At 43.1% G+C, this 24,998-nt stretch overlaps 1 protein-coding gene and 1 pseudogene across 1 annotated transcript; both read right to left on the minus strand.

The window, feature by feature from the left end:
* Positions 1–9,112: 9,112 nt before the first annotated feature.
* On the minus strand, positions 9,113–9,972 carry LOC107276846 (probable nucleolar complex protein 14). The gene has a single exon (XM_015761262.3). The coding sequence runs from the start codon at positions 9,895–9,897 to the stop codon at positions 9,289–9,291; it is 609 nt and encodes a 202-aa protein (XP_015616748.1). The 5' UTR covers positions 9,898–9,972; the 3' UTR covers positions 9,113–9,288.
* A 7,024-nt stretch (positions 9,973–16,996) lies between these two features.
* On the minus strand, positions 16,997–22,963 carry LOC107277405 (citrate synthase, mitochondrial-like; annotated as a pseudogene).
* Between the last annotated feature and the right edge of the window lie 2,035 nt (positions 22,964–24,998).

Raw genomic sequence — 24,998 nt, forward strand, 5'->3', positions numbered from 1 at the left:
GGTTCATCTGAGGACGAGGGGCGTAGCCTGGCTGGCGGTTAGCCTGAGTTACCGACTGGTGATATTGCATGGGTTGACCATAGCAAGGGCGAGGTGCGCCTCGGGAAGAATTTCCCTGATGGTTTGACTTGCGTTTCTTGTATTCTTCGGTAGCCTCTTTTCTGGCATCCTCAAGTAGAAGCGCCTTGTTGATCATATGTTGAAAAGTGGGGAAGTCATGAGCAAGCAACTGGAGTCTCATTCCAACTGCGATTCCCTTCAAGAATTTCCTGATCTTCTTCTTGTCTGTGTCCACTTCCTCAGGGGCGTACCGAGCCAACTTGTTGAACATACTTAGGTACTCATTGACACTGCTGTTGCCTTGCTTAAGTCTGTTGAATTCCTCTTTCTTCATGTCAATAGTGCTTTCAGGCACATGAGCTGCACGGAAAGCCGTAGCAAACTCATCCCAAGCAATGTTAGTGGGTTCAGGGTGTGCATTGCAGTAATTCTCCCACCAATCTGCAGCAGGTCCTCTTAGCTGGTGAGAGGCGTAGAGCGTCTTCTCAACAGGAGTACACTGCACTAAGTTGAGTTTTCTATCAACATCTTTCAGCCAATCGTCAGCCTCGACGGGCTCGACGGTCTGAGAGAACTCTAGCGGACGAGACCTCAGAAAATCTGTCAGCTTGGATCTATTGTTGCTCATGTGAGGGTGGCCATTTCCATGCGCATTATGCTGAAAACCGGCTACGGCTGCGGCTAATCCTTGCAAGATTTGTGTCTGAACCGCCATCAGGTGCTGCATGTTGTTTTCCACATGAGGTGGGGAAGGGAGGCGTTCCTCTCCAGAATTGTGACTGGCAGTGCGGTGAGAGCGGTGAGACTGTTCCATCTCTACATTACGGGAAACTGTGCGATGCGAGCGGTTGCTGCGGCGGGGTTGCTCAACTTCTGCGTTGCGGGAAGCAGTACGGTGCGAACGGTTGCTGTGGTGAGACTGCTCATTAGCTGACTCATGATTTTCTTCTGGCTCAACTCTACCTTCTTCAAAACCGAAGCGGGCTGGCGCACGAGCTGCACGGCGGGGGCGGCTAGCCATCTAAACTCCCAGAAGAGGGCAGGGTAAGAGTCAGATAAGCACTTAGGAGGGCAAGGAGCAAAGTAAATAGCAACTCAGATAGCACACACTAGGCATAAACTGGATTTTTCAAATCATAAAAACACCTGATACAACGGGTGTGGACAAGTCACAGAGCTACGCCGAGCTTGACTATGCGCACACCACATAGGAGAACCAGACTACCAAACAACACCCACAACAAACACACGCACGCACTACCTCACCACGACTCCGAAAGAGTTGGCGGCGGAACAAAAGGGCCTAACACGCGGACGGCTGCTGAAGACTGCCTCCTCTACTCCTCGTCGGCCTGGCTGCCTCCTGTGGTCGGCTCCTCAGTCGAAGAAACGTCGATCGGCTGACGCGAAGAGACCGGCGGAACCTGTCGAGGGCCGGCAGCAGCACGGGCCGCTAGCGGTGGGGGAGCTGGGTAGTGGAAACGGAACACGGTGGAAGAACCAACAACACGCTTCCGCGCTGTGCGGATAAAGCGTGGGCCACGGCGGGAGAAAGCAACTGGGGTGTGAGTAGGGGGAGTACACCGGTGAGTACGGCGCACGCGAGCTGGGGGAGCGTGGACCACTGGGAGTGCGAGCAGAGCCGCGGGAGCTGTGGGAGGACAGGTGGCTGGCGTGGCAGAGGCGGCCTGAGTCCCAAGAGATAGTGTCAACTGAGGTGACACCCTCCTCGGCCAGACGGGCCTCCAAGGCGGCGTAGCGGCGGGCAAGGGAGCGGTAAGCCTCAAGGAGTAGGTCGTGCTGAGTGGCCTGAGCCTCCGAAAGCTCAACCATGCGAGTCAGCACTGGCTGAGACTCGCTGTACGGACAAGGGTACCTGGCGTCGGCGTGGCCAGAAGGAAGGCGTGGAAGCTGCCGGAAGGCGGAGCCCCCGAGACGGTGGCTGTAGTCGTGGGCCAGGCGACGAAGCGCAGTCCAGGAGAGGTCCTGGTACGCGATCTGGAGAGTGGGCCTGGCCACGGTGAAGTGGTGCGGGCGAAGGCCAGCTCCGTGTATACCTCCACGGGGGTAAAGGTACACAGAGAGCTCACAGTGAGGGGGAACACGGTCCACAGAGTACCCCGTGTACTCGGGACACGAGAAGCCAAGGAAACGGGCGAGGTCACGAAGCTGAGCGACGTGGTGACCCTCACCAAAACCGTGGGAACTGAAGCTGGCGTTCACTGCCATCTACAATTTTGAAAGACGGAGAAAGATCAGTAACCATTTTAGAAACAAACTATCAAAAATAAAGAAAACAAAAGAATCCTTAGCTTTTCGCAAGTAGTTTTGAACTTAGTATCCTTAGGGTCGTCCTAAACGTCGGGTTTCGCCCTAGGGCCAAGCCTGTGCTCTGATACCATCTCTTGTCACGCCCCGAACTAATCCCGACCGGAACTAGCCCGTGACGCTCCAAATTAACCTGTTGATCGATACCAGTCCCAGGAAACAGTGCTGGTATCACAGGGAGACAGAATATCACAGCAACAGCGGTCTCTTTATTATAGAGTAGAGATACAGTCATGTTGGGCTACGGACAGATCCCGAGCTCACAACTGCATTACAAAAGGGAAACGGAAACCAGGGCTAGGACCAACCAACACAGGCGCGACTTGGGAACTAGGCCGAAACCCTAAAACTCATCGTAGCCGGCTTACTCCTGGAAGAACTCCTCATCAGCAGGATCCGCTTCATCTTCTTCAGCAACTAGGGGGGGATTATTTATATAGAGCAAGGGTGAGTACGGGAGTACTCAGCAAGCAAAGGGAAATAAGTGTTTAATGCAGGCTTCAAGGAAAGGCTGTTGTTTTTGCAGTTGATTTTATTTGAACTCTTTTCTAAAAACAACTAAGTGAGTGCTTCTCAAACGACACGGTTGAGACAGTGCGTCTCGTCCGGTCGGAGTATGTGCAATGTATCAGTCTTTAAAATTTGAAAACAAGGTTGGCACCCGGCCAACAGCTTTTCAAACGGCCACCCGGGCCAACAACTTTCAAACGGCCACCCGGGCCTAGCTGATCCCATCAGCTGCAGATTTTACAAACATCGAACCCCTTTCCACAACAGCAATTTCACAAGCAGTAGTCAAACAAAACTACGCTAGGAATCACCTCACATCCGCCCATGACCATGGGCACAGCTGTTCGAACAGTTTGATAACCTCTGCAGAGGGGGTACACTTTACCCACACGACATTACTAACCCGGATCACCCAGCCCGTGGGGATCAGCCACGTCGGGAGACCTCCAAGCTTTCATGACAAGGCATTTCCAAAGCCGACACAGGTTTACCATATGCCGACGAGAGGGGTCCCAGACCAACAACAGGTTAGGTCCCAGACCATACTGTGCCAGGAAGCCCAGGGGTCCTCCCCGACACCACCCCGGCGAATCCACATGTCTCTCGGCATCAAGGCTCCTCTGATAAGCTAGTTACTCAGCCAGGGGTGTCCCATTCCACCCATGTGGTCGTACTTGTCTTATGTTTGGATGAAATTCAAGGAATCGGTCCTTAAGTGCAAGAGCGGAAAACCGTACACCCGGTACGTTCCCCGGTCCGCGGTTTCGGAAATTCATTTAGTTCGCAAGCACCGACCCAGGTGTCGGGTTTTCCAAGTCTTTTGTATAACCCAAGTTTTACCCAAGTTGTTACTCAGATTTTAAGTTTGAAGGGGACCGTCGATACTCGCACAGAGTGCATGAATATCGAGGCGCAACTAGATGGTTACAAGGGGACATGGTATCACAATTAACAAAGGAAGGATCAAATGCAACAAATTAGGTAGGTCCGCCAATCTGCTTTGCAGACGGGACAACAGGTTAAGTACGATCCTATCAATGCATAATATTTTCAAACAACATAATTAAATTTCAAATATAGGCTCAAGATGTTCAAAGGTGGCTTGCCTTGCTCGAGATCTGGAGCTTGATCCTCGAAATCCTCGCGCTGCGGGTCTTTGGGCTCCGAAACTACACGCGAAACGGGACAACTCAACAAACGGCGAAAATAAAGCCCTATTAATGACCTCTAAGCGTGCCATTAGATAGATCTCGAGATTTGAGGAATTTTGGAAGTTGAACGGAGTCAAACGGATTTACGGTTGGGAAGATATTGAATTTCTAAGATTATTGGATTTTTGGTCTAAAGGAAAAGGATTTAATTAAATCCTTTTTGAAAAAGAAAAGAAAATAAAGGAAAAGAGGGAGGGAAAATAGACTTTTCCTCGGGCGGCTAGGGCGCGGCCCGAGAGAAATGGGGCGGTCCAGCCGAGCTAAATGGGCCGGCCGGCCCAAGGCGGCCCAAGCGCGCGCGCGCGGGAGGGAAGGAGAGAGAGGGCCGGTGGACCGGGCTCACCACGCGTGGTCCCGGGTGGGACCCGCTTGTCAGCGGCTCGGCTCACCGTGCGGAGGGAGCACGCGGCGCGGCGCTAGGGTGGGGGAGGGACGTGGTGCACGCGCGCGGTTCGCGGTGGACGCGGATGCGGCGGGCCCACGCGCAGCCTCACGGCTCGCGGTGGAACGCGCGCACGGGAGGGACTGACCGGGGTCGGCCCGACCCGACCTCGGCCGAGCTGGCGCCGACGTGGCGCCTACGTGGCTGCCACGCGGGCCGGCGGGAGGTAGACGACGACGCCGGCCGGAACGGACGGCGGACGACAGCGGCGAGCAGCGGAACGAACCACGGCGATACCGGCAAAAGCGAGCACACCGGGTGGCTGCACAGGACGAGGGGAGACGAGCCAACGGCTCGGATTCGCCGAAGGGAGTCCGTCGGCGGCGGATTGCGGCGGCGGCAACCGGCGGAGAGGAAAGGGGGAAACAGCGACGAGGTCACGAGGGGCCAATTCCCGGCGGTGAGAGCATCTACGCGGCTACGGGAATCCGTTGCTAGCGTTGGATTGGGCGGAGCTACACCGAGCGAGGCCGGCGACGAGCGGCGCTTCCGAGCTCGGGCGGCGACGGCGACGAGCACACGGCGAGCGGCGGCAACGGCCGGGGCGGCGCCGGCTAGCTACGGGGAGGCTACTCGTGCTACTACCGAAAACTAAGGGGGAGAGATGGAGCGAGGAGGAAGAACGGAGGGAGGCACTACCGTGCGGACGGGGCGCAGTGACGAGAGGCCGACGGCGCGGGAGTAAACTCTCCGGCCTCGGGCCGGGGAAGAGGAAGGAGAGGGCGCGCCCGGAGTCCTCTTCCGCGTCCACGAACGCACCGGCTCTCCCGGCGCTTGGCGATGAACGGCGGAGGCGAGACAGAGCTCGGAAGGCAGCGGCAATGGCGTGGAGGCGAATGGGAGAGGAAAGGAAAGGGGGAAACTTGGGTTTATAGGATGGCAATGTCGGTTTGGGAACCGACCTAGGGCGGTCAAAGGAGAGGGCTAGCGTTCGGCGGTCGCGGCCAAGGCGGCGACAGGGAGGAGGGAGGAGGATGACGCCGGCGGAAGGGAAAGGGAGAAAAGGAAGGGAGAAAGGGGCTTGCCTCCTTGCCACTTTGGGAAAAGGAGGAGAGAGCGGGGGCGACGCGGCAGGCGGAGGAGGGGCTCTGCCTCCGTCCCTTGGCGGCTTGCGCGCGGAGTGGCGGGGCCGAGGCGATGATGACGGCGATGACGGCGGGGCGGTGTGGAGCGGAGCGGCGACACAAGCGACAGGCGCGGGCAGGCGCGGCAGAGGGTGACGGCGGCGGCGACCAGGCGGTCGGCCACCACGGCACGCGAGCGCGGAAAGCAACGGGCGGCGCGGCGGTTTGAGCGGCGCGGCTTGGGCACGCGCGCTGGCTTGCGGGGCCGGGCGGCTGCGCGGCTGCAGGCGCGGCAGGGCAGCGGGGCCGGGCAGCGCGGACGGCGCAGACGGCGCGGCTCTCGCGCATGCGCGCGCGGCGCGCGGGCAGAGTGGAGGGAGGGGCGCTGGGCGCGGCTCTCGCGCATGCGCGCTAGGCGCGCGGGCATAGCAGAGGGGGGGAAGAGAGAGCGAGAAAGAGAGGGCGCCGGGGAGGGAGGGGGAGATGGGCCGAGAGAAATTCGGCCCATCGACCCCGGGGGAGGCAAAATAGACTTTTGCGGAGGGATTGATTTGGAAGGATTTGGATTCGGAATTGAACTCGACGATAGATCGGGGATTGAGATCCGAGATGGCACGGACACTAGACAACAAGCAAAGAAACAAATTTCGCAATTAGGGTTTTTAAGAGATAATTTTCCCGCTAGGCGCCACGACGGAACGGGCGCTACAGCTTCTCACCACCGGATCTTGGTCTCCTCACCGGCGCACTAGCGGATCTAAAAAATTGATTCGTTAGTGTCATAATATGTATAATGTTGACAACTAACTCCTGCGCATTCTTAAGGAAAAAAAATAACACCAAGCCCATCGGCGCTATGCGTGACTGGTCGCCACAAGCCAGGTAGAAGCATAAAGGCACCTCCTGTCTCATCTCCAAGCAGAAAGCCACCCACGTACTTCTAGTACTCTCCATAGAGAAGGATTATTGAGAGACAGGGCGAGAGAGAAGAAAATCCACTTGTTTCTCGTGCAAATCGAATGGAGACATCCAAGACAATTGTTATAGACCATATTGACCGGAATTGAAAAGACGGAAAACGGAATATCCTAGACAACGCCCCTAGGGAAGTCGTGACATTGAAGCGCTACTGCCACCCATCCAAAGAACTGGACTAGGTTTTCAACTAGAGAGTCTGTTTAGTTGGGCCACTAGAAATTTGGATTATGGCGGCGATCCAAATTTATATGGGCCTATAAAGGCCGTCATATCTGTATTATGATAAGAACCTTGGGCCGGCCGGCAAGGAAGAGCCTGAATTCGCCGGAGCTCCCGCCGCCTTCCAACCATGGACAAGTACTGAATTTTCAGTCTGAAGATGGGATTAGCAAGAGAAATAGATTCATCAAAACTAACGGCCTGATTGAGTGGCATGCACAAACGCATTCTAATGTTTCTTATCCCTCATTATTGGTTTGGATTCTTATCATAGACGCCCAAACAAAACAAATAGCAAAGAAAAAACAACATTTCATCTTTTGTCTTGGTTTTCCATGAACTGGAAAACTCATGATTCATTCTTTGGTCCATATTGCCACAAACTACAGAGGATTAGATGAAACAAAAAATGGGTTACAAAGGAGATGGACTAGATCAGCAACTTTTTCTTATAAATCAGCACTAGATCGATCACCACCGATTCATCCCAACTCCCACCCTCTAGCAATGGATCAATTAGACTAAACAAGCACTGGATCACCACTAGAGCAGCTAATGTATTTGGTTTCTGCTTAGTTCAATGCAGCTCTTTCATTCTCTGCTTACTTCACTCCACTTGTTCTCTCTGGAAAATTGCTCTTAATCCCTGAAGACAGAAGAAAAGAGGGAACGATTGGGGTTGTGCACACAAATATAAAACTTAGAACAGGTAAAAAAAACTCTGGCCAGATAAAAACCGTTATGTGATTCAGGTCCAAAAAAAAATGTTATGTGATCGAAGTGAATTCCAGCTGTGAAAACTGATATATAGTAATAGAAAAGCAGCAATATCTAGAATGCAAGCTTCATTTGTGTATATGGCCACACCCACACTAGTTATAAAAATTCTTTTTAACATTGTCATGTCCTCTGTTTAAAACCTGAAGAAGCATTGTTGTACTGCAGCTCTTATCATGGTATTTCCAGGAAGCTGGATGATGGATAAAACCATAAAATTGTCGGATAAAAACAGAAGATCTTATAGCCATTCTGTTGATGCTCCTCAACAATTTCATTTGAACAAGACAAATAAGAAGAGAAAGATGAAGTGCTTTTCCACAATTTCATCAGCCTGCGTAAAGACACCAGTGTAGCAAGCTATCATGCAACTATTTACACAATAAATACCACATTCTTAGCCATCAGCCTGTCTTTAAGTGCTTTGAGTGCAGGTTGCAGATCAGACTTCTCAAGCACATTTTTTTTAACCGAAAAGACTTTGAATTAACTTATAGACTCAGCTAAATCGCTGGTCACCAGGCTCTCTACACCTACAGGCGTGCCATCCCAGAAGAGATTGGCTTGCAGAGAGCTCTTACATCCCAGCACCACCAGTGCGTGCGCAATACATGATAGAGAAATCAGAAAAACTACTGCCAATCTCCCTTTTGAGTTCATAAATGGTACTTCCTCCATTTCATATTATATGACTTTCTAGCATTGTCTACGTTTATATATATGTTAATGAATCTAGACATATATGTGTGCCTTGATTTATTAACATCTATATAAATGTGAGAAATGCTAGAAAGTCTTATAACCTGAAACGGAGGTACGAGGTAGTACCACACATTGGTGATAGATTGAAGTATGAACCCTCCACGGACATCTTCAATAGCAGGGAATTTGTCTCGGCAATCACTCTCAAGCACATTGTTACTGCAAATGACAGTGAGAATACAAAACATTTCCCTTGAAGTACACAACAAATTATACGAGGGAGCTGCACCATAAGACAAGCACAAATAATTGAATGCAACATGCTAAAAGAGAAGAAAAAAAATCAACAATTTCATTCATGTGTGTGATGACATAGGAGAAGGTAAACAAATGAGAGAGAATAGATTACAGGCTGTATATCAGACATCTACACCTCAAACTTGGTAAAAACATCCATCACAGTGTTATAATTAATGTATGTGTTCAAACTAAACGTGATATGTTACACCAGATAGAGCATATTTGAGATCATGACTAAATCAGCATATCGAACTCGGTGAGCATTTTCAGAAAAAAAAAAAAAAGATGACATACATATCATGTCCACTCTCTCCAGTTGAATTTCTGGAGCCATGATTTAAAAAATTCAGTTAAAATTCAAAAAATGAAAGACATATGATGCTGCTGTCTAAGCCAGACATTTAATACAATGCTTAGCAATTAGCATACAGAACAGGAAGATGGTTGAACCATATTAAATCCTAATTGAAACAGTATTAATGGACAGGAGAAGAAAGAAAGGCCTGAAGCAATAGTAAAATCTCACCATGGATAGAGCTTGATGCAGAGAAGACAACCCCAGGTGGTTTAATTTGATCGATCAAGAGATACTTAATAGTAAGATTGTAGAAGAAGAATATAATTTGATAGATCAAGAGACTAATATATAACCAGATGATACATCTGAGTTGATCGATTATATAGCTAGTTAATACAGTTAAACGGTAGCCTCATCATCATCAGAATGCCCTTCATCTTCAGAAGTCTCCTCATCATCTTCAGAAGTCTCCTCCTCATCATCAGAACTCTCCTCATCGTCTTCATTGTCACTATCGTCTTCTTTTTCGTCGAATTCATCGTCCTCTTCGGACTCGTCTTCATCATCGTCGTCATCATCCTCCTCATCGTCCGTCATGAGCTCCTCTTTCCAGTGTACAGCAGTGAAGGTCGCAGCCTTGTCTTGGTCGACATCAACAAAGCCCTTCTCCTCAAGCTCGCTGCGGATCCATGCCTGGCGCCGGAGGATGCCTTGCTGAACCTTGTCGTGCGACCTGGCGGCGAAGCGGACGGCACGCATCGTCTTCTCGTACAGCTCCGGCGGCACGGCGGGGTTGTCCTTCAAGCTCCGGAAGTACTCCATGTTGGGATACGGCTTCGTCTCCTCGGCGAGGATCGCGTCGACGCTCTCCTGCGAGAGCCGGACCTTCCCTTCCGCCACCGGGGTGTCGCCCTCGCCGGCCGTCGCCGCCGCCTCCACCTCGTACACTACGGCCTTGACCATCCTCACCTTACGACGGGTCACCTTAGCATCATCGGCCGTCGCCATCGCCAAAATTTTCAGGGATTTCGCCGGGAGATTTTATTTGTCTCTCCTTTCGAGTGCGGATTTTTGGAACCCTAGGATAGGAGAGGAGAGGGAGGCATCTTGGGCTATTTGTACAGGCCGCTGGGAGCGGAGGAGTCCGAGCCGGATTGGATGTGTTCGGGCCTGAAAGGCCTCACCTCTCAGAACCCGTCCCGGAATGGAATCGAATCGATCCCCTGCTGGACACAACCCCCAATCAATTTTATTTTTTTTATTTCCTTCAAAAGAATAGGGTAATAAACGTCTAATTTAATATGGGGATATGAGTATGTATACTAGGTGATTTCCCGCACTTTGCTGTGAAAATTACTAAAAAATTTCAATATATTTTTTTATCGACAATTGAGCTAGTAGAAAAAATTAATGAAACATCAAGGTTTATCGGTACTTATCGTGAAACAAACAAATGATATATGCGCTTTAATGAGAAACACATATATTGATAAGTATATGTTAAATATTAGAGGTTTGTTAAAAATACCAGGGAAATGATGTGAGAGGTGTTGATTGGATATGCCTGCATGTTGATTTATAGAATCTAATAGATTGTAGATGATGTTGCATGCTTGTATGAGGTTAATTATGTAATTATTGCTAGTGGGTGATGATGTAACATGGTTGCATGTTGAGCTTTATACTTAGTGGGTTGTAACTTTATAGAAAGTATAAATCCCATTATTCCCTTGACTTATGGTTCTGTTCGGAGATGAGTATTCTTTTTTTTTCCTTAAGAAATACGATACAAAACACATAATCTCATAACGCGTGCGCACTCACACCTATAAACACGCACGTACACCTTATCTCTATAAGTATCTTAAAAAAAATGCACTGGCATATCTTCAGATTGACCAAGTCACAACGGACGCCTTATGAGTATTCTTAATGTAATATGGATATGATTTAATTCATGTGAGCAGTGGAATATGTGGATTAAGAGATCAAGTTTGGAATGAAATTTTTGAGAAAACTAGCTAAATATCCGTGCTTTGTCACGGATTAAAAATATTTATTATAATATTTTCTAAAACAAATAAAAATATTTATCATGAAATATATTACTTATCTTTTGTAGGGAACATTCGCCATGTTTGATTTTATATGTGGCAATCTATTTACATTCGACTATATTTTTACTACTGAATAGTTGAAGTGGTAATATGCAAAAATTATATTGGGGTGTGTGGGGTGGTAGATTCACTTCCACCAGCACTACCAACGTTTAAAGTAGAACATATCAACAATCAACTACTCCCTCCATGCCATCTCATAATTAGATTTCATTTTTTAGTTTTTGAATCCAACGTTTGACCGTCCATCTTATTTAAAAAATTTATAAAAAAAATTAAAAAAATTAGTCAAGCATAAAGCACTATTCATGTTTTATCATCTAATAACAATAAAAATATTAATCATTGAAAAATTTTAAATAAAACAAAGAGTCAAACGTTGTATCTAAAAATTGAAAAATTGGAGTCTTTGTGGGACGGAGGGAGTATCATGCATGATGAAGCAGAGAGCAATGCAAGAAAGCAAAATGAACTGATGAGTACTTCTTCCGTTCCAAAACAAAGTGTCATTTTGGATTCGAAATTTGTTCACAAATAAATGTCTCTTTAGAGTATTGTTTGAGTATTGTTTGTCATATCAATAACTCCTATTCAAACTAGCAATGCATGTCGCACAAATCAATAAATATGACTTAAAACCATTATGACAAGGAAAAAAACAAGAGAATTAAATCGCGTGCATTGATCAAACATGACAGTCAAATTTCTAAAATAAAAAAAGAACACAGCCTCAAATTTCCATGTCAAAAGGAGATTATGGATTTTCCCTCACATACTACCTCCGTCCCAAAATAAATACAGCCGTGGATATTCGTGCCCAACGTTTGACCGTCCGTCTTATTTGAAAAAATTATAAAAAAATTGAAAATATTTAGTCACACATAAAGTATTATTCATGTTTTATCATCTAATAGTAATAAAAATACTAATCATAAAAAAATTTTAAATAAGATGAACGGTCAAATGTTGAACGTGAATAGTGTAAAACTACACTTATTTTGGGACGGATGGAGTAGTATATACATCAGCTGCACGTGTCTTTTTAAATAAACGCAATGAATATTATCACACTCCTTGAAATCATAGAATTACAGGAATGAGACACTTTAACCTAACTGAAAGTACGTAGTAACTACAAAGTACTTTTCTGCATGAGAAACAAATTGGCTAAGATTTTCAAGCATCCAAAAAGATTTCATGTCATGTTTTTCAGTTCAAAAACTCTGCAAAGAGACGTTGGGTAGATAATATTTGCTTTTGGCATTCCAGTCCTCTAGGCACTTCATCGATATGTACTCCATGTTTGAGAGCATTATATTGTGGAAAGAAAATAAGAAATGGTCAGTCCAAATATCAAAAATAAGCTTTCATGAAGCCTTAAAGCGTGGTTTTAGGGAATTAATGTGTCGTTAATTAGGAAGGTCTCCTACGCAATTCTCGGTTAGCCGAGATCACCAACCAACAAAATAGACAAATGGGCAATCCTTTTCTTTCCTTGTGGTTTGAAACCATGAAGCTATGTACTTCTGTTCTTATTTGTGTTCTACACAATATGATTAAATTTATCTTTTTAATGTGTCCACATCTTGCATATCTGCATTCCGAAAACAGAACCTGACCATGAGTACGGAGGCAAAGGGGAGGAACTGGAATAGTTAAAACAATGTTGTTTGTTTCCTTTATTTTACAGGACAACCAATTTTTTTTCCTAAAGTACTTTATTTTACCATTTCTCTGAGTAGGCAAAATGATAGCTCAAGTTGAATGTGCCATCCCTATTTCCAAACTTTACAAGTGACAAGGAGTCCATCAGAGATTGCTCAGGCTACTTCAACAGAAGACACGTACGAAGTTAAAATCGATCGGCAATAGAAATATATGAGCCATATTTAATGATCTGACGAAGGATCAACAAACTATCAGGTCGGTTACTTCCATATCGTTGCATGCATGTGTTTTGTCCAAGTCCCTCTGTATGAAACATCATAGCCTAATTTGCAGAGGTTGAGAAGTTGTGAGCAACATGCATGACACATCCATCTCAATTTCTTGATGGTGCAAAGTACGAAATTGGTACTGAGTTGCATGGCGAAAGGGCTAAAAGTTGCACCCAGCAGTCATGACGAGTTATATCCCAAACCGTTCGTGTTTTCCACATTTCCCATACTGCTATAATTGCTCGAGACATGATGTTCTAATTTAATTTCAAGCTTTCAGTAAACAGATATATCTCTACTATATACTATATTATATATTATAAAAATTGAAGATGTTTTCGCGCTCTGTCATCCGTATTTGAGTCGGTCATAAAAATTGAAGATGTTTCCGTGATTCGTTATCTGTGTTTGAGTCGGTTTTAATTTTATGTTTTGGTTTAATCTGTATCTCTTCTCTACTATTATAAAAATTAAAAATATTTTTGCCGGTATTTTGGTACGTAATCCGTATATGAGTCGGTTTTTCAGTTCGCTTGCTTTTAAAAATACATATCCGTGTTTGAGTCAGTTTTTACTTTTTAAGATCCTTTACTTTTGGTAACATAGAAGGAATCATATAAGAAATATGTTTAAAAAAAACTCACATGCTAACTTTAAACGATCGGACTTCTAACTGCAGCTCATGATTTTCTAAAAATATATATATCCAATCAAACTCTCACATTAACTAAACCATATAATAATAATAAACTTAAAATATATTTTACCTGTTGCAACGCACTGACATTTTTCTTAGTAAATGGTAATGTGTGAGATCAACACGATTTAATTTTTCCTGGTTTTCGCTTGGACAGTCGGTGGTTCAGAGAAGTTTTAGTTCTGTTTAATAACACCGATATCTTTCAATTTATGGGAGTAGCCTTTATCTTTCCATGCCAGTTTGTTAATTACTCTCTCCGTTTCAGGTTACAAGACGTTCTGACTTTAGCCAAAGTCAAACTGTTTTAAGTTTGATCAAGTTTATAGAAAAAAATATTAACATTTTTAAACCAAGTCAAATTTATTATGAGAATATATTCAACAATTGATGTGTTGAAATTAATTTAGTACAGTATTATATAATACTATATTTATATATAAATTTAGTCAAACTTAAAACGGTTTGATTTGACTAAAGTTAAAACGTCTTATAACCTCGTAACTAAAACGAAGGGAGTATTATAAACAACAAGTCGTCATGTTTAATTCCACTTTCTACTTCGTACGACAGAAAATGCCAAATAAACTAAACACTTCCAAGTGAAATATCTTGCCTCCGCACTGTTCACGCGCGTTCCCTTCTAGTGAGGGTAATGAGCAATCAGCCAACGAAGTACTTATGCAGCACATTGACGGTGTAATTTGGGGCTGTGTTCCTTTTTTTTTTTCTGTCGTTCTTGGGGGCTTAGGTTACTGTTGCTAATGACAATAGGTATACTACGGGGCATTTAATTAACCTTTTTTACACTTTTAAGATATAACAATTAAAGATTTGTCACTCATAGTCTATGACACGTGGACTCGCGTATGTTTATAACACGTGGATCCACTGCAAATCCTTAATTATCACTTATAAGAGTAACAAATAGTTAAATATCTCTTATACTACGGTTTGTAGGATTTTACCTAGTAGCCTTCAACTCAGGAATTTTGCTAATCAGGATACAAAAGTTTTCTCAAATGGACAGCTGGGCATGGTAAGATACAGAGATGGCAACGGGTGCATATCCATCGGGTCCCCTTGCCCCATACCCACATCCGCGATGACTAAATATTCCCACTCAAAAGTTTTATCTAATCGAAGTTTGAGCAGCTTTTAACAGCAATGTACAGAGTTTTTCCTAGTCAAGTAATTGCGATATATTACCGACAAGAAGCTACTTCCTCCGTTTCACAAACTTTCTAGCATTGCCCGATGTTAATGAATCTAGGCATATATACGTGTATGGGCAATGCTAAAAAGTCTAACAATATGAAACGGAGGGAGTACCTACTTTCTTGCACATGCTGGAGTTGATATATCTTTGTTTAGGAAAGTCATTTGCATGGTTGTTGAGGCGTCGCTATAGCGTCGCCATGGCGTCGCTAAGGAGTAATGGCGTTCGGCGACCTCTAGGGCGTCCTGCCGCCATAGGCTTCTCCGCATTACAGGCATGAACTGAAGGAGAGGGTAAGAAGAGAGGGGAAAAGTACACTGTCTTGCTGCTGGTCCTCCCTGGCTGCATCCTCTCCCCTTGTGCCGATGGGGAGTAGAAGGACTGCTGCTGTTGTGCCATATGAGAGAGAAAAGGTGGAGAGGAGGCTGCTGGCTGCTGGCTGCAAGAAGGGAGAGAGGATAGGAGGATGGTCTGCTTGCTACATCGAGGAGAGAGAGAGAAAGGTGGATGAGAGGAGCTTGTTGCAGTGCTGCACACGATGGGGGGAGAGAGATCTGGATGGAGGTGAAGTGGCGGCTGCTGGGTAGGATTAAATTGCTGCCTGCTAGGTCAAGAGAGGAAAGTAGTGGGCATAGGGTAGGTAAGTGTTTGAATGGGCCACTATTGGGCTGGGCTGTGATGAATAGGGTACTCTATTAGTGTATTTACAGCTCATATTTCTTTTTTTTCTATCTTTTCACTACACGTAAGGCGTCGCCACCCATACGCCTTATCGCTATGGCGGTAAGGCGGTGGTGGGTCGCCATACCGCCTTAGTAACCTTGGTCATATGTCAAAATCTCCTCATGTGCAGGCCTTCACAAATATGCTTTGGAGTGAACTTTTATATTATATCTGTCATCACAAAAAAATAGTTTTTTTAATGAGAGAGTGTATTCTCTGTTCTGAATTTTTTGATGTCCAAATCTATATTATCACAAACAATGAGAAATTTAGTTGTGTATGTTGTTATGTAAGTTTACAAGTCTTTTGTTTGTTATAAATGGAACTGTTTACAGGCCCACTAAAGCATGTCTTTTGTAACAGTATACAGGGCCACTTAAGTTTGAGATTCCAAAGATTTGTATGAACCAGGGTGTTCAAATTGATCAGTGGACTGAGGCCCTCAAGAACATTTATTGTTCAATGGCGGATCAGTGCAAGCGATTGTCTGAGCAACTAAAGTTGAATGCCCATCAAAAAGAGTTGAACTCTTCCCGGAAGAACTTGCAAAAGCTCAATTCCAGTGCTGCAACGACTCAGATGATGATTCGCACGGCCGATGGGAATATTTTTGTCACTCCTAGTGCACTTAAGAAGTTTCTCTGTCATGAAGGTGTCTTCGAAAGTGAAGAACTTAAGTAGTAATTTGCTGGGTCAATAAGATAAAGCTGAACTCTTCCCAACTTTCATGAGAACTTTGTTAAGTCTCTCAATTTTCATTTTAACTTTCATGAGATTTTCATTTTTGTCATGGAACTTCTCAGCTGGGATTTCAACTTTCATGAGAACTTGATGTGGAGTCTATGCCAATTTTCGTTTATAACTAAATTTTCAATTTTTGTTAAGTCTATGTCAATTTTCATTTATAACTAATTTTTCAATTTGCATGAGTATTGATGTGGAGTTGCGGCGTCCACGCTTGATGGCAACCAATGCGTGTCCACTCTTGAGATGGCAACAAATGCAAAATAGAATACATTTCCTTTTAAATTTGCCAACGACGAATGCCATATGATGTAAAACACCACAAATATCATGCTGCTGCTGCACCAGCGGCACATTTACATCTCGACTGAAGACTGATAGAAACAAATTATTTTTCTTTCCCCTCCCCTCCGCAAACTAGTATAAAGTAAAGATTCACCCGTGCCTTCAAAATCTCTTCATTGATAAAAACTACAGGAACACCATATTTCACAATATTCGAGAGGGTGTTGTCAAGCACTCTCCTATCCTTCACCTGATAAGGTGGGCAAGATATCTGCAATAAAAAAAAAACCTTGCTATAAATTAAAATTATAGAACTCCCATCTTCAAAATACTATCTTATCTAATTGCAAAATTGGTTTATGATAAAAAAAATGTAATGCTGCAATTATACATTGTAAGCTCCAGGTTGCAACCTGCAGAGTGGCCACAAGTCGACAAGCACATTTGTGCAACCTGCAAGATGACCACAAAATCGACGAGCACATTTGCATGACACTGCTCTAAATATGGTGGTGCAAATTTCACTACCAAACTTACAAAGGGGGTTCACCTCCTAAGTATAACAAAACATCAATTAACATCTTCCTTAAAGGGAGGCGCTTCCTAAGTATATCAAAACATCAATTAGTATCTTCCTCATTATTGGCATGGAAGAAACGAAGGCAAAACTCACAAATTGTTTAGAGTTTATGCTCAGTTATTAACACCAACAATGACCAACGTGTAAAAAGAACTTCACGCAGGTCTTTTGGAGTAGTTTTCCAGCCACTCGAAGCTGACACACTTTGGTCTTTTGAGCGGCAGGCCAAGAGCACGCTCCCAAATCAGCTGTATCACTAATAACGTGTCAGCACTTGTTGGTTGAAGAAGCAAAGATAGAGGCAAAGCATGGAAGGGAAGAGATATACCTGAGATCCTACTCCAATGGTCCTCAAAACTCCGAAGAATAGTGAAATACATACAAATAGAGGTAGACAGGCTTTACTTAAGTACTCGTTCTGAAATAGATTTTCTATTCGACTATAAGTTCAAGATTAAATTAATTACTACATTATATAACCAAAACAGATAAACAACTGAGATCTTCAGATAACTCGAAAAGTTCAGCAGGACTCCACTGTGAGCATCAACATTACGACACGATCTTTGGACATGCAAATACCGACGATATGTTCTTATAATCTTATATCTTAATCAACAAGATGGCAGTAAAATTACAGCGAAGATGAATTGAAGTAGTATTATACCTTGCTAGGCTCAGCGACATCGGAGGCACAACTTCATACAACTTGAAGATCTGAAAGAGGATAGGTTGGTATAAATCACAAGGAGAGTTGGACTGAAGTCATGCAATTGGATGGACATTTTAGACTAACCAGTTGGAAAAGTGGATCCTCAGGCAAGTAATTCAGTGTAAACTCCCTCTGACAAGTATATCGTGGAACAATCTTACACATAACTCCATGACCAAAGCCAGGAACAATCTACAAATAAATCCGTCCTGATATTAGTATATTTGAATTTTAATTCGAGTTCAACAAAAAAAAAGTAAAAGTGATACTATATTTGAATTTTAATTCAAGATTCAAACAAAAAGTCTGTGTTGAAGATCATGAGAGAGAGAGAGCGTGCGTATGTATAATGAGCTGAAGAGAACAAATCCAGCATAGCACAAATGCACAATCAACTTGAGTTCACTGCTTAGCAATGAACTTTCAGAAAGTTGGTGTTTTCAGTTAAAACACAATCATTTGCACCTCCTCTTCAAATAGATATACTGAGATACCTTTCCACTGTTTAGTGTTTTCCACACACTCTTTGAGCAGATCAGTTCTAATGTCACTACCAATCTGACCAGTTATAGGTTTGATCCACAACAGCACTTCCTGCATTGCATGTTGACTATGGTCAGTTCATACTTCATAGTTCACACAAATATCGATTTAAAAACAAGAAATACATACGCTCCTTTAAAAGAAGATCTGCAGCATATGTTCGAGTCAATAGCACAGTGAGTCCTTGTTTACCAGGATGTGAATGCATACCTGATTAGACATGCCATGCAATGGTCCGGCGAAACCGTTGAGCGCAGCTACCAAAGAAAGATAAGGACCTCCCAGAGCACTTCCAACCTGTAATTAATTAATATCATCAGTGCATATTGAAGAGGCCAGTGCCCAAAAATGAGTCATGAGAGATGCAATGGCCAACAAAAGAAAAATAAAAGATCATAAGTGACAACACAAGGGCTTGAAACAACCTTGTACGATAGTGCAAAAATCCTGAAGCTAATGGATTGCTGCAAGGTTTTCCATGGTAGATTATGAGGCTACCTTATACTATCACCACAACCACTTCTACCTCGAACATAGAGATTCAACTCTCAGGATCACCATACAACCAAATTACATTAACTTTTTCCAATGCTTTACCACAAGGCCACACTAATACACACGACATACAATAGATAGATAGTCTCAATATCGTAGCTTTGATGCTATTAGATAAAATTTAGTCACTACTATGAATTTCGGAAGGCTAACAACTCCATGAGTAGTCAGCAAATCCTTCACAACAGGTCGACAACGGTTGAACTAAATAAGAGCTCACCTAAAACTATTCCGCTTAGTTATGGTCCAAGTTCATAATCCTAGTTGAACTAATTGGTTTATCCATGCATACTAATATATCTCTGATACACAGTAACCACAATGAAGAAAATCAAAGGCTTGAAATGGCATCAAGTGCAATAGTGCATGCCAAAACTGTAGCATATGAAAAGGCACAAGGATGATGCAACAGCCAGCAGTGATCGTTTGCAGGTTTAGATCAACTGCAGTAACACTAACAAGAAAATCAAAACTGAAACCAAAGAAATAATAAATACGAGATGCACTATGAGCACTGACATTTCCGCATTCATGATCACAGGAACAAACCAGGTGGGGGTAAAATCAAACCAAGTGCTTTAGAAACAAATGTAGAGATTAAAATAAGGATGAGATAAATTACATGTGGATTGTCACATATAGTCGCATTTTGGTATCATCAAATGCATTGAGGTGTGAAAAAATCGCTGCATAGTCCAGTGCATTATCAACTGCTATAGTTTTCTCATCCTGGAAGATTCTTTAGAGAGCAACATAATAGGATTATTGCTATTGCAGTTAAAAACTTTACAGATTGCATGGTTATTAAAGATGGTAATGTATTGGTAAGAACCTCCGTTAAACATATGAAGCCACTGGTATAAGGTGAGCTATAAAATTTAAGCAATCTTCATTGACTGGCTCCCAAAACCTATTAAAATAGCAATAGAACAGTAAATGACATTGAAAAATCTATTGCACAATTAATGCAATTCTGGAGGCAGCATAATACCCATGCATACTTCGATTTGGCATTCCTTTGTCGTAAGCCTTTTTAAACTCTCAACCTGAAAACAAGGGTTAAAATAGAAAAGCTAAATAAATTAATTGTGGAGAGCCTATAAAGAATTACAAACAATAGAGAAAGAGGCTTTGTTAATGTATTTTTTTTTAAAAAATAGTGTTAATTCCTGTTGGCATACACCATCTCTAAAATAAATACACCTTCAAATAAGTGGCAACAGAACATGCTTTTTATTTCAGATGAGTGATATGCTACAAATTAAGAAACAAGAAAAGAATAACGGTTTACCTGAAGTTCCATCAATCCTGTGGTAAACTGTCATTGGATGGGTAATTACAGGAAGAGCATTGATTGTCTCATACACATGACCTGCATCCATATTTTGTCAATTGAATGTGAGCTAAGCAGACAAGTGTGTACCCTAAAGCATGTTTAAAAAAGTCCAAATTTGTAATGCAGAACTTCCTACCACATATTTTCCGAAGATTGAATACACAGCAAACTCAAATAGAATTTGTAAGCTCTATCATTGTCAAAAGCAGGATTAAGAAAAAAAAAGTTGCTCTATTTGCAGAGGACATAAACAGTCAGAACAGAGAACATATGGAACTAGCCCAAAAGAAATGCTCTACAGCTGCCTTTCGAAATTCAAGTACACGTAAGAACATAAGCATAAGTTTACAATAATTCGTATTTTTAGTCAATTTGAAAAGTTAACCTTAAAGCTAACATATTAGTATCAAAAATTCAAAATGTTGTATCTTAATTTTGAGCATGACAGTGCATATAACAACAATTTTATAAAAGGGAAAAGCATACTGAGGAGCTGCTTCTCTAGCATCATCACACGGACTTTAGGCCTTTCAGCTCTCTTCTTTTGGATGACTTTCAGTGAAGAACGGCGGTTTACCTTGAGTATGGCTTGGTAGTGTGGTGCCTCTTTTTGATATCTTTAGCATAGATATCCTGAATACAGAAAATGGGGAAAATATGTAAACATGACAATTAATATAATTGGATGCCATACACAACATGACTAACTGCACATATAAAATAAATTGGGGATAAGACTACCGGTATTGTACAATCTTTATATGTGCATGCAAACAAAGGCAATGCGCTTATTTGAAGAAATCACAATGATGTTTGAACAGTAAAAAATCACACTCCTTGAGATGCAACAAACGTTTAATGGTCGAAGGAACTGTTAACATTTGAAACACCATTCAACTTTACAAAGTTTAAGCAAGTTCATCTCAGCTCAGACCAGCAAATTTAAGTAAAAACCAGTGAAAAGGAAAGCTCATCCTGTTAGTGAGCATATAGACATTAAAAGTAACAAACTGCCCGCCTAAATCCTAACACAATACCTTCTTGTGTTGCTTTCCGTACATGGCTGTCCAGGAAGAAGAGCCTTCGAGGGGTGAAGGCACGGTGGTGCAGTCAAGCCATCGTCACCGTCCAACAAAAATCAGTGGCTCACATTCGTGCGTGTGCACACAGAGTAGTGGGCCAGTCCATCCGAGCACATGAGCTTGGCATAAATAATAAGCTAAAAGCATAAAGTTGAACCAAAAGCTGCATGTTTCACCCAACGGTTGATGGTAATCAAAATATTTAGCTAAACGCATAAATTTAGTGACTACAATGTTACTAATGCCCTGTTCAAATCCCAACCCAAAATTTTTCATCTTGTCACATCAAACATTTAACACCTGTATTAAGTATTAAATATAGGCTAAAAAATAACTAATTGTACAGATTGCGACTAATTTGCGAGACAAATCTTTTAAGCATAATTGCTCTGTGATTTGACAATGCTGTGCTACAGTAAATATTTGCTAATGACGGATTAATTAGGCTTAATAAATTCGTCTCGTGGTTTACTGACGGATTCTATAATCAGATTTTTATTAGTGCCTGAAACTCTATACGGCATCATATATATTACCTAATGTGACAAGCAAAAACTCTATACGGCATCATATATCATCCCTGGATCTAAACACCCCCTGAGATTTTTTTTTTTTTACTCTGGTTCAACTTTACAGGGGTCAAATGCCAATGAGCTTGGCACCGAACACATGTTCTAGCTAGCTATAGCAATGCTTTTGTTATTGTTAATCATATGCTCTAGTTCTTTTGCTTTGTGATGTGATTTGGCACTCTACTGTGTAATGAAACATGTTATTAAAACTCATGAGTTGCCTTGCATTTTATTTTAATTTGGTGCGATTCTACGTTTTTTTTTTCAGGTGAACTAGCAGTTTAACACTAATCAGTTAGAGGCTTTTTTGTTGACATGATTAGAGGCTTTTAGGTAAACTAGCAGTTTAGCGCTAATCAGTTGAATATACATAAGCTGATATTTCCTGGGCCAGGCCTTCTTCTGTTCGCTCAGTGTATACACGCATGAATATGAGCCATTGATTTTTGCTGGACGGTGATGATGGCTCGACTGCACCACCGTGCCTTCACCCCTCGAAGGCAGAGGATCCGAATCCAAGGAAGAAAGGCTTTAAGGTGGCTTGCCTGCATTTGAACTTGCAAAAATGAAGACCTGCAGGATATATATGACAGTACTCGTTACAAAAAGGCTTCTAAGTTGAAAATATGTTGACAAGAAATGCATTAGTAACAATATGACATCAGCACGGATCATGATTCATGATGAGCGCATGCCTGAAAGGTAGATGAGGGTCAACATCAGAACACCAAAACCTTGATGCTCCAGATCAAATACCAAATGATTGAATTAGTCCTAGACCCAACTATTCTGCCTTACACAGGGACCTAAATATTTCCCATCGGCCATCAGGCTCTTCCTCAGATGCCGTCAGTCATACTCGCACCACCTCAGCGACAAGCTCCGGCAGTAGCCGGACCACCTGTCATCCTCCTCCTCACTCCTTCCACCGCCCACCTTGGCTTGTCCGCCGGAGTCGGTGGGGGCAGCCATCGAAGTCCTCAGCACGTCGATCGAGCTCCGTCGCGGAGGACAGGGAGAAGCTCCGCCGCACTGGAGGCTCCCATCGGATGGCCTATTCAGCTAAAGAAAAAACCAAATTTTGAATTTTCAATCTTAATTTTAACATTAATTTTGAGATAATTTCAACGTAGTTTTTTTTCAGCATTGGCTTTTAAGTCACCGAGAACACATATATAAAAATTTTACATGCAAATTTATTTTTATTCTCTAATAAGCCGTTTTGGCTTATTAAAAGAAAAGCCAAACGATGGGGCCCGGAGGAGGCATTGGCCAAAGAAGCAAGGATGGGAGGAGGAGCCGGTTCCGAGGACAACGGACAAGAGGAGGCGGTGCACCCATTTCTGCATGTCACCTAAATAATTAAGAAAAGTTTTCAAAAATATTTGTAAGATCGGTTAATATGTAATATATTATCTCACAAACATATAAGTTCAAATTCGACTTTCTACAAGTTGTAACAAAAATAACAAATTAAACTCTAACTAGTATACGTATTCACAGTTGAATTTGTTATTTTTTACAACTTGTAGAAGTCGAATTTGAACTTATATGTTTGTGAGATGATATATTACATATTAACATATCATGGCAATATTGTTTAAAAAATATTTCATAATCATTTAGATAAATGTAAAAAAAGGTGTTTAACACAGTTTGCCGAGGCGGTGCGTCGAATTTCGTCGCTCGCGCTGTCTGCCTCGAGCCACTCGCCAATATAATCAGCAACGATTTTGCTATATATTTGTCGACAAATTTTTCTCCAAAAATTTGATAGATGTAATTACAGTACAATCGTAGTGTAATTACACTGTAACTTCATGTAATTACACTGTAACTATAGTATAACTTGTATGTAACTTTCAAAAATCTCTCCGTAACATGTTATTTCGGTAAAATGGAGGTCGTGGGAACAAATTCTTTCACATATGTGTGTGCTATGATTTGTTTTCTTCCTCACCAAAACAAATCTTGTAATAGATCTAACGATTCAAAATTATGTGAAACTTATATATAAGTTACAGTGTAGTTACATGCAAGTTACAGTGTAATTACATATAAGTTACAGTGTAATTACACTACGATTATACTATAATTACATCTATCAAATTTTTGGGGAAAAATTTATCGAGAAATATACAGGTAATCCCAATGGGCAATACCCGCCTCCGCCCGCTGCTTTTTCGTACGTGGGCCTTCCGCTCGGAGCCCACGAGTCAGCTGGAGATAGACGGCAGAGTGGCCCCGTTCCAGTGCATAGAGAAACAGCACCACGAAGCTTCCTGGTTGGTTCGCTTGGCAAAAGAAAAAAAAAACTCTATTTCTCCTCTATCTCTATCTATCTATCTATCTATCCGCTACTTTAAAAAATTGAAAACGTTTCCATCGTCGTAATAACGAAAAAGGGCGAAACAAATTAAAAAAAATGTCCGATTCAATCTGCTTCCGTTGTCCGTGAAAATGGAAAGAAAGGGAAAACAACAAAAACAAAAATGAAAAAGGAAAGTCTGATTAATTTTACTTCCGTCGTCCACACTTCATCCATCGTTCGCCCGTGTCTATCCGCAGCGAGAAGAATCAATAGAAGAAGGAAACCAAAAAAAAAAAAAAATTCCTAAATTGGAGGAGGGGATAAACTACATTGAAATTTCATGAAATCCCCAATTAAGAAAACCCTAACTCGGTGAAACCCTAGATTCCCAAAATCTGCAAATCAATTTAACCTCGTTCAATCCGGGTTACTCACCGTTTTGTTGGAACCCTAAGCCACCGGGAAACCCCACCGTAGTGCGGGTTTTCACCATGAAATGGCATCGCCGCCGTCGCCGTGCGGGCCTCATCTTTGCGCACGCGTGCCTCGGCGTCGCACTGGCCTCCTCATCCTCATGGATGCGCCGGCTTCACCGTGCGCGTGCCGTCTTGGACCCACCACTGTCACCGCCGCGCCGGGACCGGAAGGCTCCGCTTGGCGCTGCCCTAAGTAGCCCCCCCCCCCCCCCGGTCTGCC

This window comes from Oryza sativa, chromosome 11 (assembly GCF_034140825.1).
Source record: "Oryza sativa Japonica Group chromosome 11, ASM3414082v1".
Taxonomy (NCBI): domain Eukaryota; kingdom Viridiplantae; phylum Streptophyta; class Magnoliopsida; order Poales; family Poaceae; genus Oryza; species Oryza sativa.

Coding starts and splice junctions, on each gene's coding strand:
- LOC107276846 (XM_015761262.3), bottom strand. CDS start 9,897: ATGGCGACGGCCGATGATGCTAAGGTGACCCGTCGTAAGGTGAGGATG.